The 12,958-nt window shown below is 40.9% G+C and overlaps 1 protein-coding gene across 1 annotated transcript in view; it reads right to left on the bottom strand.

Moving 5' to 3' along the window:
* The window catches only part of SGCA (sarcoglycan alpha), a 358,162-nt gene that overhangs the window by 27,538 nt on the left and 317,666 nt on the right, over positions 1-12,958 (bottom strand). Inside the window, exons 7-8 of the mRNA XM_044055148.1 lie at positions 10,766-10,971; positions 9,748-9,774 (exon numbers count right to left, since the gene is read on the bottom strand). Of these exons, the coding sequence (XP_043911083.1) occupies positions 9,748-9,774; positions 10,766-10,971 (233 nt within the window). The remainder of the gene's footprint in view (positions 1-9,747; positions 9,775-10,765; positions 10,972-12,958) is intronic.

Genomic DNA, 12,958 nt, shown 5'->3' with positions numbered 1-12,958 from the left:
TGTAATATTAATGAGCCCTGGTTCACATACTGCAGGGTTCTGCTAAGTGCTGCTGGCAAAATGTGCCTCTGTAATGCTCATCATAGTGTGAATGTTAAAACAAGCAAAACACACTATTATGAAGCAGTGTGGCATAAGAAAAGAAAAAAAAAAAAACGTTACCCCGCATTTACTCCAATGAATCATTGTGCTAAAGGGCCAAGTTATGCCCAGTATAACTAAACACAACATCAAACTGTGACAGTGCCATACATATTTCAAGGCATGGCATAACGAGGCAACATGCAGAACATTCTGGGTAATGGTTCTGCAGGAATGTAGGGCCATGTGCAGAGGAAGTGCTTAGGAGGTATGGCTGACCATCTTCTGCAAAGTAATGTGTCATCTCGGAAAAGTACTACCCATAGTAAAGAAGAGAGCCTGCTCCCCTGGTTTGGACTACACAATCTGTCTGTGTGCTATAACACCACAAGTGTGTAACTGTTCCCAGTGTTTCTCATCTACTGGGTGTATGAGTTAGGAATCCCTCTAATATAGGATATTCATTTGTACTCCACTATGAAATTAAACACCTACACTAAGTGTGCACAATCTGTATTCAAGCACATCCCTACCACATTTCTTGTGCTTTCTAGTCACTCACAAAGATTATACTAAGTGTACATATAGACTACGCTATGTGGTAACTTCTATGAATCCCCTCAGTATTTAAAGCTGCAAGAAAATTGGTAGGAAAACTAAAACTAGGAAGAAGAAGAAGAAGGTGTGAGTTATGCTTGTGTTGTCTGTTCACTCAGAACAGTGTATACTTAGGCATTAATGAATCACAGGGACAGCACAAATCATTATAAACCCCTTACACAGAGTTATTCTATGCAACAACTGGCAGAATTACATTTGTAACTTGCATAGTTACCATCACATCTAATGTACAGACAGCTTATCATAAGGAACTTGTGTGATTTATTCTATAAAAATACTCTTTGAATTCCTCACTGCGGTGGTGGTACTGTGGTAGCGTTGTCGCCTCACAGTAAGACATTGTCCTGTTCGATTCTCAGCTAGAGTGTCTTCTGTGTGGAGACATGCGTGAATGGGCATACCTTCGTTGAAGGCTGTGTGTCAGGGCCGGCAACTCAGCACGTAAAAATCGGAGTTCCACTGTGGCGACCCCTAACAGGGAAAAGCCGAAAGCACAACAAGTCTTTGAATTCCTCCCTCAGTCATTACTAACTTTCAGGCTGAGCACATAAAAATAAATAACAGACTAATAGTAAAATGAGGATCATAGTATTTTTTTTTTTTTCTATTTATTAGAGGCCAAAAGACACACAAGGGATATTGCTAGGAAAAGCAGCAGTGTTAAAGGTAAAATGACCCACAACTATATTACACCAAAAACCAGACCAGTAATGCTCATTCAAGTTCTATGTATTACTGCTACTAGAAATTCATGTAAAGCCCAACATTACAATTAATATTCCCTGTTGTTAACCTCTGCATTCATTGCTTGAAGCTCCTTGTGTTCTGACTGAAAGTGCTACTGAAACAATTCGAAATATAAAGTGATATGTATATTTTTCTGGCACTTCTTTTCAAAGTTCTGTATTATCCTGTTTTTTTGCTTGATTGATTTAGATATATATTTGCTGGCTTCTAATCTATGTTGAAATTGCTGTTTTTCTCCCACCCTTATTCCTGCTGTGTTAAATAGTGGTCTAACAACTTTTTGAGTTTTATCTGATTGTTTCAAGGCTTGCTAGTATAATTAATATTCCCTGTTGTTAACCTCTGCATTCATTGCTTGAAGGTCCTTGTGTTCTGACTGAAAGTGCTACTGAAACAATTTGAAATATACAGTGATAAGTACATTCTTCTGGCACTTCTTTTCAAAGTTCTGTATTATCCTTTTTTTTTTTTTTTTGCTTGATTGATTTAGATATATATTTGCTGGCTTCTGATCTATGCTGAAATTGCTGTTTTTTTCTCCCACCCTTATTCCTGCTGTGTTAAATAGTGGTCTAACAACTTGTGTGTTTTCACCCTCCCTCTCTATTGGTATCTTCTTCTTCTTATACTTGGTGGCTTTGCAACTGCCCACCCCTGCTGTATATTTGATCTGTGACACTCCTCCCAGTCTAGTGTCATTAGCTCATTCTACCTAATACAGAGAAAGAAATGCACTTTATTCATCTGCTCTTACTATATTTGTGTTTCTTCCTACTTTATTACATTATTTTGCTTTTGCCTCTTCTTGAAAGTACTCAATTGTCCTTATTCTGCTGCACTTATTACTGCTTGGTAGTAGCTTGGTTAAACTGTAACTGCTATTCAAAGCCATCTGGTTTAAGCACCTGGGCTTCAGACCAGTCATTTTACATTAAGGTTTGTGATCTGCATTGTTGTGCAGGACAGATAGCTTACGCCCTTCTAAGTTGGGAACTGCTGATTGAGGGCTCAGTGGCTGTTATTCTAAAAGTTTATTAGTTCTGTTTTAAGCACTTGGGCTTCAGGCCAGTTATTTTACATTAAGAAGGTTTGTGGTCAGCACTCTTGTGAGAGGAGAGGCTAGATTCTACCCCTCTGAGCTGAGAATTTCTGGTTAAAGGCTTATTGTGCCTGCTTAATTGAACCATTTCTTTCTGAAATTGGTGCGCCTTGTTTGTTGTAGCATAGACTAGATTCAGGCCTGCTGAATCTAGCTTTGTATAACTTGAGCACTGATCCAGGCCATCTTTTTTGGAGAAGGCTCCCCTGCACCCTAGTGGCTATGAGTGTGCAGTTAGAACTTGTCTGATTAAAGACTGCTGGAACAGGGCTCAGTTTTGAACTTTTTACTGGTTAAGTGGGTAATTTGTTTAAATCAGTTTGCTCGTTTTCTATTGTTATATAAAAAATGTACTTTATTCATCTGCTTTTACTGTATTTGTGTTTCTTCCTACTTTATTACTTTATTTTGCTTTTGCTGCCTGTTCTTAAAAGTACTTAATTGCATTTATTCTGGTGCATTTATTACTGCTTGTTAGTAGCCTGATTAAATTGTAACTGTTATTCTAAGCATTTGGTTTACGTACTTGGGCCTCAGACCATTTGTTTTACATTAAGAAGGTGTGGTCTGCACTCTTGTGGGAGGAGAGGGTAGATTCTGCCCTTCTGAGCTGGGAGTTTCTGGTTAGAGGCTTATTGTGCCTGCTTATTTGAACTGTTTATTTCTGAAATTTGTACACCTTGTTTGCTGTAGCACAGACTAAATTCAGACCTGCTGAATCTAGCTTTGTTTGTATAACTTGAGCACTAACCCAGACCATCTTTTTTGGAGAAGGTTCCCCTGCACCCTAGTGGCAGGAGTGTGCAGTTAGAACTTGTCTGATCAAAGACTGCTGGAACAGGGTTCTGTTTTTAGCTCTTATTGGTCAATTTGTTAATTTGTTTAAATCAGTTTGCTCATTTGCTACTGGTAAAAAAAAATACACTTTATGCATCGCCGCTTAGTTAGGGTTAAACTATTCTGGCGCCATAAAATCTGCTCTTCAAATTTCCCCTAAGAACTAGTCAGTTTTTTAGTTTTAGCACTCAAATATGTTTCTTTGAGCTCAGCACTTGTTCAGATCTCGTTGTAAGCACTAAATAAGCTACTAATTACTACAGCACTCAACTTTCCTCACTTATCTAGAGGAAAACAGTTTTAAGTACTTAATAAATAAGCACCTATCCAGGCATGTCTAAGGGTCAGCTCCCGGTGTTTTCTCCTGTCTACCTGATGAATCTGGGCATCTTGGGGCAATGCAGCTATTGCTTCATGTACACAGACAACCCTCTCCTCCTACCAGCCAACACTACAACCTGTGAGAGATGCACTTATATAGCCAAACTAGAAGCAAAGCTCTCTTCAGCCATGACTGGACTAGACAGTCAAGAGGAGAAGGTAAACACTTGCATCACACCACACACATCACATACTCCCTAAAAACCTACGCCACCAAAATCCACACATAGAAACACAAAAACATTTGCGGAGGCTCTCAATAATAATTTGCCCAAGCAACAGAGACCTCCAAAGCAGAAATGCAAGCAACCTCCACCCCCCAACACAACCCAAATGACACATAACCCACAGACTCAGTGTGCCAATCAACCACAGCCCATAAGGCAAAACAACGTACCCAACACACTAGAAATACGTAACTCTATAGTCAGGCACACCGATGTCTCACTCACCAGGCTAAACAAGGAGAAGGATACTGTCAGCTGCCTGTCAGGTGCCAGGATCCGTCACATAACCCACGCACTGAGGTCACTCCACAACAAGTACATATATGACACTGTCATTGTCCATGTTGGTGTGAATGACCTGAGACGTACCTCCCTGGACTACATGAAAACAGCCATGGAAGAGCCCTCTGATCTTGGAGATCCAGTATCTGTCTGCCTGGGATGACACGATCGACAGACCACAATACTTTCCCAGAGATGGCCTGCGCCTGTCATCCTTGGGATTCTGGATACTGGCTAAGGCTCTTGCCACCCCTATAGTGCCTTTTTTAGGCAAGGTTCAAATGACAAATTCACCACCATAACAGGTACAAGCAAGCAAAGTCTGAGGGTAACGGTACTTAATGCTAGAAGTCTAAACCTCCAAATGCACTCACTCGAGGCACTCCTTAAAATGGAGAACATCGACATCTGTGCAGTGTCAGAGACCTGGCTCAAGGCTCCAGAGACCACCCCTGCATTACCAGGCTATAATTCATGCCACACCTTTCGGCCACCTAACCTGGACCGAAACACTAAAGGCGGAGGTGTGTCCATATTCATTAAGGATATCCACACCTCCAGGCTAGTTGCTCAGCATAATGCATCTGAGATTATCCAAGTGCAACTTACTCTGGGCAAGACCGCAATCCAAATTGTAGCTTGCTACAGATCCCCCACCATGCCCCAGGATTCCCACTCCTCATTTCTTGATACACTGGAAAATATTAGGGCACAACCCAACACCCTAATAATGGGCGATTTCAACTATCCCACCATTCATTGGGAAAGCTACTCATGTACCAAATCTTTTGCTCAATGTTTTCTGGAATTGATAAATTCCAATGCCTTGGATCAACTTATCCACACCCCTACCAGGGGCAGCAATATCCTAGACCTGGTCATTACCAACATGGGTGACCGGTGTTCCACACCAAAGGTCAATTCCTCGTTGGTCAGATCCAACCACTAGCTAATCACCCTAGACATCTACATCCGGCCCCCACCCCCATCAGGGAAACTACCGTAAAAAATTTCTCCAAAGCCAACTTCACGCTTCTTAAGACAGAAGTGGCAAACTTCACGACACCCATGCAGACGGACAATAGAGGTACGACTGCTGAATCCTACACAATTGCACTTTATAAGCACTTACACGACTGCATGGATCGTGCTATCCCTAACAGAACCAAGATGCTATCTTCCAAAAAAATTAAGCCAATCTGGTGGTCCCCTGCCATAAACAAACTCTACAACAGAAGAAAGAAACTGTTTCAAAAAAGAGTAAAATCCCATGATTGGAGGAACTCCCTGGTCAGCCCCAGTAAGAAGCTGAGACCCCTCATAAAATCCTCCAAAGCTAGTTACGAAAACAAAATTGCCACTGATTCTAAAGACAGCCACACAAAGCATTCTATAGCTATGTCAAGAATCTCAATGGCAACACTCAGATCTGCTCTGAGTTACAGCACAATGGCACTAAATATACAGAACCAACTAATATTGCCAACATCCTGGCAGATGGATTCAGTGCTAACTTTACCCCCCTCTCACCCCCTAAAGGGCCCATCTCTATACTAGAAGAATGCAAAGTTCCTGTAATCACAGCTGCACAGGTAAAAACCACACTCTCCAAAGCCAAGAACACAGCATCCATGGGACCTGACAACATCCCAGGCTGCATTCTACATGGACTACAGAATGAAATGGCACCCCACCTAAGGTACCATGTTCAATCATAGCCTCACTTCAGGCTTTGTGCCCACTGAATGGTGCACAGTGATGGTTATCCCACTCCACAAAGGGGGATCCACCATGGACCCCGGGAGCTACCGCCCCATTAGCCTAACGCGCATGGTCTGCAAGGCCATGGAACGTATCATCATGGAACTTATAAACAATGACATTGGTAATCTCCAAACTCTGGACCCCACCCAGTTCGGGTTGTAAAAGGCAGATCATGTCTCCTAAACCTGATAGACCTCTGTGAAGCAGTCACCAAAGCCGCAGACGAGGGTAACGTGATTCACACAGCCTATCTAGATCTCGCCAAGGCTTTCGACACCACCACCCCCCCACTGTGGTATTATAGATAAACTCACTAAACTAGGTATAAATCCTTATGTCACAAGATGGGTTGCCAACTGGCTCACTGACAGAACCCACACTGTGAAAGTAGCAGACTCCAAATCCGACTTCAGACCAGTGACAAGTGGAGTACCACAAGGTTCAGTCCTGGGTCCTCTCCTGTTTGGTATCTACTTCTCTGAAGTACAGGCTAACACAGAAGGTCTTTGGCTAACGAAGTTCACAGATGACTGCAAACTAGGAGCCATAATCGAAACTCCTAACAATGTGGACATCCTACAAAAGGGCCTCACTAAGACAGATGCCTGGTGTCAAAGCCATAGCCTCAAGCTCAGTGCCAAAAAGTGCATTGTCATCCCCTTTGGTAAAAACTCTGTACCCATGAACTATCACATAGGCGGTAGTAAACTTAACACTGAAAGTGTGATAAGAGACCTTGGGACACAGGTGGACAGGTGGACAGTAGTCTCTCCTTTGATAATCACATTGCCACAGTAGTCAGGAAATCCTTCTACGTGGCACGCCTCATCACAAAAGTTTTCTCATCCAGGAAAAAAGAAGTAATTGTTCCCCTCTACTCATCACTCATTACACCCATTATAGAGTACAATGCCCCTTTTGGTATGTACCTCACAAGCCATCTACAACAACTGGAAAGGCCGCTGAAATACCTTACCGGCCTCAAACAGATGCCCTAAGCAGACCGTCTCAAAAATCTCCAGCTTTACTCTGTCGCATATCACCTACTCAGAGGCAATCTCTGCCTAACATACAAAGCTATGTCAAACCCAGAGCTGTTGGACATGCTCCACTTAAAGAAATCCCAATCCCTCCGAGCTACACGCTCTAGGGACCTAAACCTTGTCACCACAATAAACAGAACATGCTCGAGGGATAGATTCCTGTCCCAGAGACTTCCCATACTCTGGAACAAACTACCTATCTATATCAAACAAAGCTCCTCATTAGCACTCTTCAAAAAAATCTTGATGATTGGATGGGAAATAGGAAATTCACCCCGGGGATCACTTCTGTGGCTCTGCTCAACAGTGGCACAAGAAAATAATTTTCCTGGGTGGCAAAAGCCAGGGTACCTTTTTGGCTATGCTTATATAGGCCTTAGGGCCAATAGCCTAGTACCTACCTATGAACATAGCCAGATGGTGTGGCCAAGGGGGTGAAGAGGCTCTCTCCTGCACCCCACCTCATCCCAACATATGCACATCAATTTGGGTTAGCCTGCGAAATGAAAGACAAGCAGATTTCTGGCTCTTGGCAGCAGGAATGTATACGTGCTTGATAAACCCATCAAATATTTTTAAATTATCTTTCTGCCCATTGTGGGCTTACAAAGACTAAATGAAGTATGTGTAAACATCTGGTATTCCCTATCACCAATTCCACTTACACAAACTAAGAGGAAAGCATCAGAATTTTCTCAGGATGAATATATTCAGTAGGTCAGACTCAGAACATCTTTTGAAAACTAAGCATTGGTCATATCAGACTGATTATAAAGTGGTGGCAGAAATATTTAAATAATATTAACCAGAGAGAATATAATGAACAGAGGGACACAGTTATGTCTACATAGGTGCTAGCAGAACAAAACTCCATAACTTGTTAAAATAAGGTTATCCTAATGCAAAACAGAAATTATCTTTTCATAAAATGCAGTAAACCGCTTAACAGCAACCTCTGAAGTTGGCGTTTCTAGAATATGTAACAATAGTATAATGCTTTCTGTCTCATTGTAAGTGAATTCAACCTCTTTGTTCTTTGAGGTAAGCCTCCACAAGGTCTCCAGGGTTTTATAAAATTCTGTAGTTAAGAGGAGCTTTCAAGTCACTGGTCCACTGGGTTTGATTAAAATCTACCAAAGAAAGAGTATGCCTTTCATGTCGCTTACCCATGTACCTTGAACTTAGTTTCTGTCTACAAATTAATCTCTTGAGTTACTGTTGTCCTAAAGAAAAGCTCTAAAGTCACAGCTTTTTCAGTAGCTTTTAATTAATCTCATTTATTTATTTTTAACTGCATACTTGTTTTATTGTACCTTGTGTGCTTTTAATTTTATATTTTATATATTGCATTTCCTTTTTGTAACAGTCTACGTCTGTATGATGCTGTTTTGTAGTTATTTATGAATACTCTGAACATGAAGGCTTGCCTACCAAACCTCTTTCAGTCATTATTTGGACCTAATTATCACATAAAACATTATGTACCTAGACGAAAGAAAATAAGCCCCAGAGGATACAAATAAAGGATCCTAAGTTAACACACAATCTAGCAAGCAGAACAGCATCTAGATATTTTAGAACTGTGTTAGCGTTGTATTTTTCCTGTAAAGTGCCTGATACAGTTTACTTAAAGCTACCGTCAGTGACTCAGAATGTTTTTTTTTCCCACCTGTTGTGTTCCTCACCTGAAAACACTGGAGTAAGAGTGATTTTTGCACGTCTGACATGGTATTCATTACATAATATTCATATACATATGATTTATGTAAGCAGGTTCTAGCGTACAATAATCATTAACTGCTGAATATGAAGAAATTAAAACCACTTAGCCATAAGTGGGTTTTCCTCCTCCTTCTGTATGGAGAATTCAGGTGAGGGCCGGAGGAAGGTTGTGAATAACAGTCAAGCAGGGACCAGAAGATCACATGACCTTTTGACTGAGAATTTGCAACTAAAATGAGCATTTTGGAGACTGCACCAGGTGTTCAGGTCTTTGGGTGGTTTTATTGCTTTTCCACAAACCTCATGATAACCATCTAGGCTCCAAACATTGTACGGAATAATTTCCTGTGAGACGGCTTCCCATCCTGATGTAATCAAGTTAGTGGAATACAGGGGCAAATAAATACCTAGGTAAATACTCTGTTTACTCTAACCCTATATGTATGGTAAAACCTCAGTCTTCAGCCGATTAAACTGGAATTAATGGCATTTTCTAGTGATATTTTATTAGATTCCTTGTGCTCTCTTCTGGCAAACTATTCATTGTCTTCAATCTTACTTCCACATAAAGCCAAGAATGACATAATAAATATACTAAAAAAATACTGCCAGCGGTGCCATCCGATACAGTTTGTCAGTTTATTATTTCAACACATCCCCAGTATATGGACAGGGTCCAAGCATGTACCTATCATGTTGCGTACTGTTTTTAGAATTAATTTCCAGTGCCACAGCACAGTGAGATGAAAAGTCAATACTCTGACAAGTGAATAAGGATGCAGTTTCAACAAGTGTGAAATAACAATTCCATGTTATGCCGCATTAAGTGTAAACCAATATATCACAGTCTAAGATTGTGTTCTAATGTAAAAGCAAAGCGTTATGTTGAATACTGATGAAAAATGTGATTGTGGCACCTAGATAAATTTTAAAATTAACTTACTCAGGAGTCCTTTCATCTCTCTTTTCCCTAAAAGAAAACAAAATGAAACATGTTGAAATACTAATGAATATATGGACAAACAACATGACAGACTACATTCACTGATAGGTGCGCATCACACAATTTAAGGGTCTATCTGTTGGCAGCAAAAAACTAAACACAGTAAGGCAGAAACAGATAGGCTTCTTGCAGCCTTGTTTCTCAGATTTTAAGATAATTATTTTCCTTAACTGGAGTTCATCTTTCATTAAAAAGAAATGCGCTTGTACTTGGATATTTTATACTCTTTTAAATAAAGAGTACAAATTAATCTTAATATTTCAGTGGAGTTACAGTCTGACTGACCCTTTTACTACAGATATATACATTTAAAATGACAAGGACATGCTTATCCAATGCACAGGCAAGATCACAAAACAACATTTAAACTAAAAACAGTGGAAACATTCTGGAAGATCTATCAGTTTACTGGGAGCAGGAATCATTAATCTCCCTGTCTGGCCATCCCTTTCACTGCATAATAAGGATTTCTGTCTGAAGGTCAAAGGTGAGTCACTTGAAATATTTGCTTGTATGTAGCTGGTACTTCGAAACTGGGATGCAAATCTCAAGTCAACTGAATGATACACCATTGTGTAGAATTCTGGTTCTTCATTCTAAAGAAGTCAGAGGATTTTCCTTTTGTTACTAGTCAGACACCCCACTTCATGAGCATTCAGCCATCACAAGTGAGTTGCAAGGATACCAGCCCCTGAAATAAAAGATAGCATGCTGCTATGACCATTACCCAAAAACTGTCTCTGAAGGTTGGAGCACCAAACACTACTTCTGTAATGGCTTGCTGGGCAAGTGCAGTTCTAACCAAATTTTAATAAGAAATCAGAATTTCTTTAAGCATTCCCCATCAGAAATTATTTGTAGTGAAGCTCAGCAACATTCTACAAGCATGTAGTTATCGTTTGCTTCCCCCACATGCCAAACAGCAACAGAGTGGTAAATTCATGTACTTTCAACTCACAGTCCTTCTCTGCGGCAGAACATGATGTACGCCAGAATAATTAAGAGTAAGAGAGCCAACAAGATAGGTACAAGCATTGTAACCAGATGGTCTGTATAAAAGTCCCGGCTTTTCAGCGATTCTGCAGGGGGGTTATACTCTCCACCATCTTTAAGGATCCCATCTCCTGGAGTTGGAGCAGGAACAGTTGGAAGAGGTTTGTCAGGCTGAAAAAATAAAAGAGATTATTTTCCCGACTAACATCAGCTGGTTTTGCCAATTTAGCTCATAATGATTACTCCAAACATTCTGAGTGAAAAAGCTAGCTCCCCACTCAATTCTGGTTATTTGTTGTAATAATAATAGTAATACCTACTACTATTAATAATAATAATTATAATTTAATCTTTTTAATTTCATTTCATTTCATTCTTGACTATGCACTCTGCCACTGCTGTTAATACACCCTTTCCAGTCAAGAATACCTATAAACCATGAGTTAGTTTTTATTGGCTTACATTCTGAAATAGGACCAAAGCTTGGCACATCTCTCCTCGTAAAGCACACCATGGTTTTGAGATCTGCACTGCAGATTGCTTTACCTGATGTAGGAAAGTAAGCAGGTTAAGCCAGAAAGTCAAGTTGACCCATCTTGTCTTTTCACCTTGCTGTGGACAGCAGGGGACACTAAAGTATATATATGGAAGAATGTTTTTTCTCACAATATTAACACATAATAACATGTTAATGTACTCAGATATGTGCCAAATCAGTTAATGTCAGAGAGACCTTGCTTTCCTGAGAGCTTTTCATACTTTCCCATGTGGGCTTATCTAAGAAATAATAAATATATACATCCCCAGAGATCAGCTCTCATGTGCATATATAAGTTGTAGAATTAACTCAGTTAAACATACACACAGTGCCACTAGCAAAGTCCCCAAACTCAGTTCCCCCACCCTAGGATAGCACATAGGTGGTGTCACACAGCAGGATAAACTAGGTGGTGCTAGTGCTGATGTATCTTTGGTGCCAGTGACATACCTGCGCCCATGGGTCTGACTTTTTTTTTGTTTATTTATTACTGCCAGTTTTTTTTTTTTCCTTTTTTATTTTATGTAGACTGTTTTTTGTCTTGATTGTGGTTTGCCTCTGTGTTCCAGGTGGGTTTTCCATCATTCCTTTAGGGCTAACAATGAGCCTGAGTGTGTAGTTTTTCCCAGTCATAGTATTTTTTCTTCTCTAAAGCTATCACCACAAATGTGGATCTGCAGTTACATCATGTTATTGATAATGTGATCACTTTTTTGATAAGGTGATCACATATGTGGTTATAGTATGTTAATCGCAATCTACTCTGCCAGCCTCAAATACTTATCACAGTCACCACCGTGGAAAATATTTTGAGTACTGGTCCACCATCCTCTCCCAGTTAAAAGGGAAAGAAAACAATACCTTCTGATGCCCAGTTCCTTCCCTTCTGAGCTATTCTTCTGCTTGTCTCTAACGGCAAAAGCCAAGAGGATTTTTGTTCCCAAACTGATAAGCTTTGCTTCTTCAAAATATATACAAATCATATAATATGCAGCTAGGCAGTTCTACTCAACAAAGTGTTTCCTGCCATAGTAAAATCAGCTGTCTGCATACTCCCATGCATCGGGATAGCACCCTGGCTGAGATTCAGGTGACCAGGATTTCATTAGCTGCCCTTGCACTGGAGGAGACAAGCAAAAACAATGGGGGGTGGGGGGTGGAGCAGCATTTCCCGCATGTCTCTCCCGGGGGGGGGGGTGTAGGGCAGGCTAGGGAGGGTTGCACATAGTTAGGGGAAACATTGGAGGAGAAGATCTTCTTGGTGCAGATCAAAGAGACCACTGCTATTTATTCGGGGGGGGGGGGACTACTTGGATGGAATGCCTCTTTTGGAAGTTAGGGGATGCCCCCCTCAGTCAGCCCACTGCATGCCCCTCCCTGGTATTTTGCCAAGGCTGGGCTGGAGCTATGGCATAAAATACAAGACTCCTTGAACTGCCCCTCATGGTTGTCTGACTGATGATCCCTTATGGTTAATCCTCACCCCAGTGATGGGGAATAAATGGGCCAACTGGCCCAGTTAGGGCTGACGACTGACAGATAGCAGGGGTAGTGACAGACAAAAAAAACACTATTGAAGGCTGCTGTGGTATGTGTTGTTCTGGAGTTATGTGCAATTAT

Source organism: Protopterus annectens, chromosome 13.part0 (assembly GCF_019279795.1).
Source record: "Protopterus annectens isolate FY-2018-M chromosome 13.part0, PAN1.0, whole genome shotgun sequence".
NCBI lineage: Eukaryota > Metazoa > Chordata > Ceratodontiformes > Protopteridae > Protopterus > Protopterus annectens.
The sequence above is the reverse complement of the archived record's forward strand: the minus strand, read 5'-3'. Positions and strand labels throughout refer to the sequence as shown.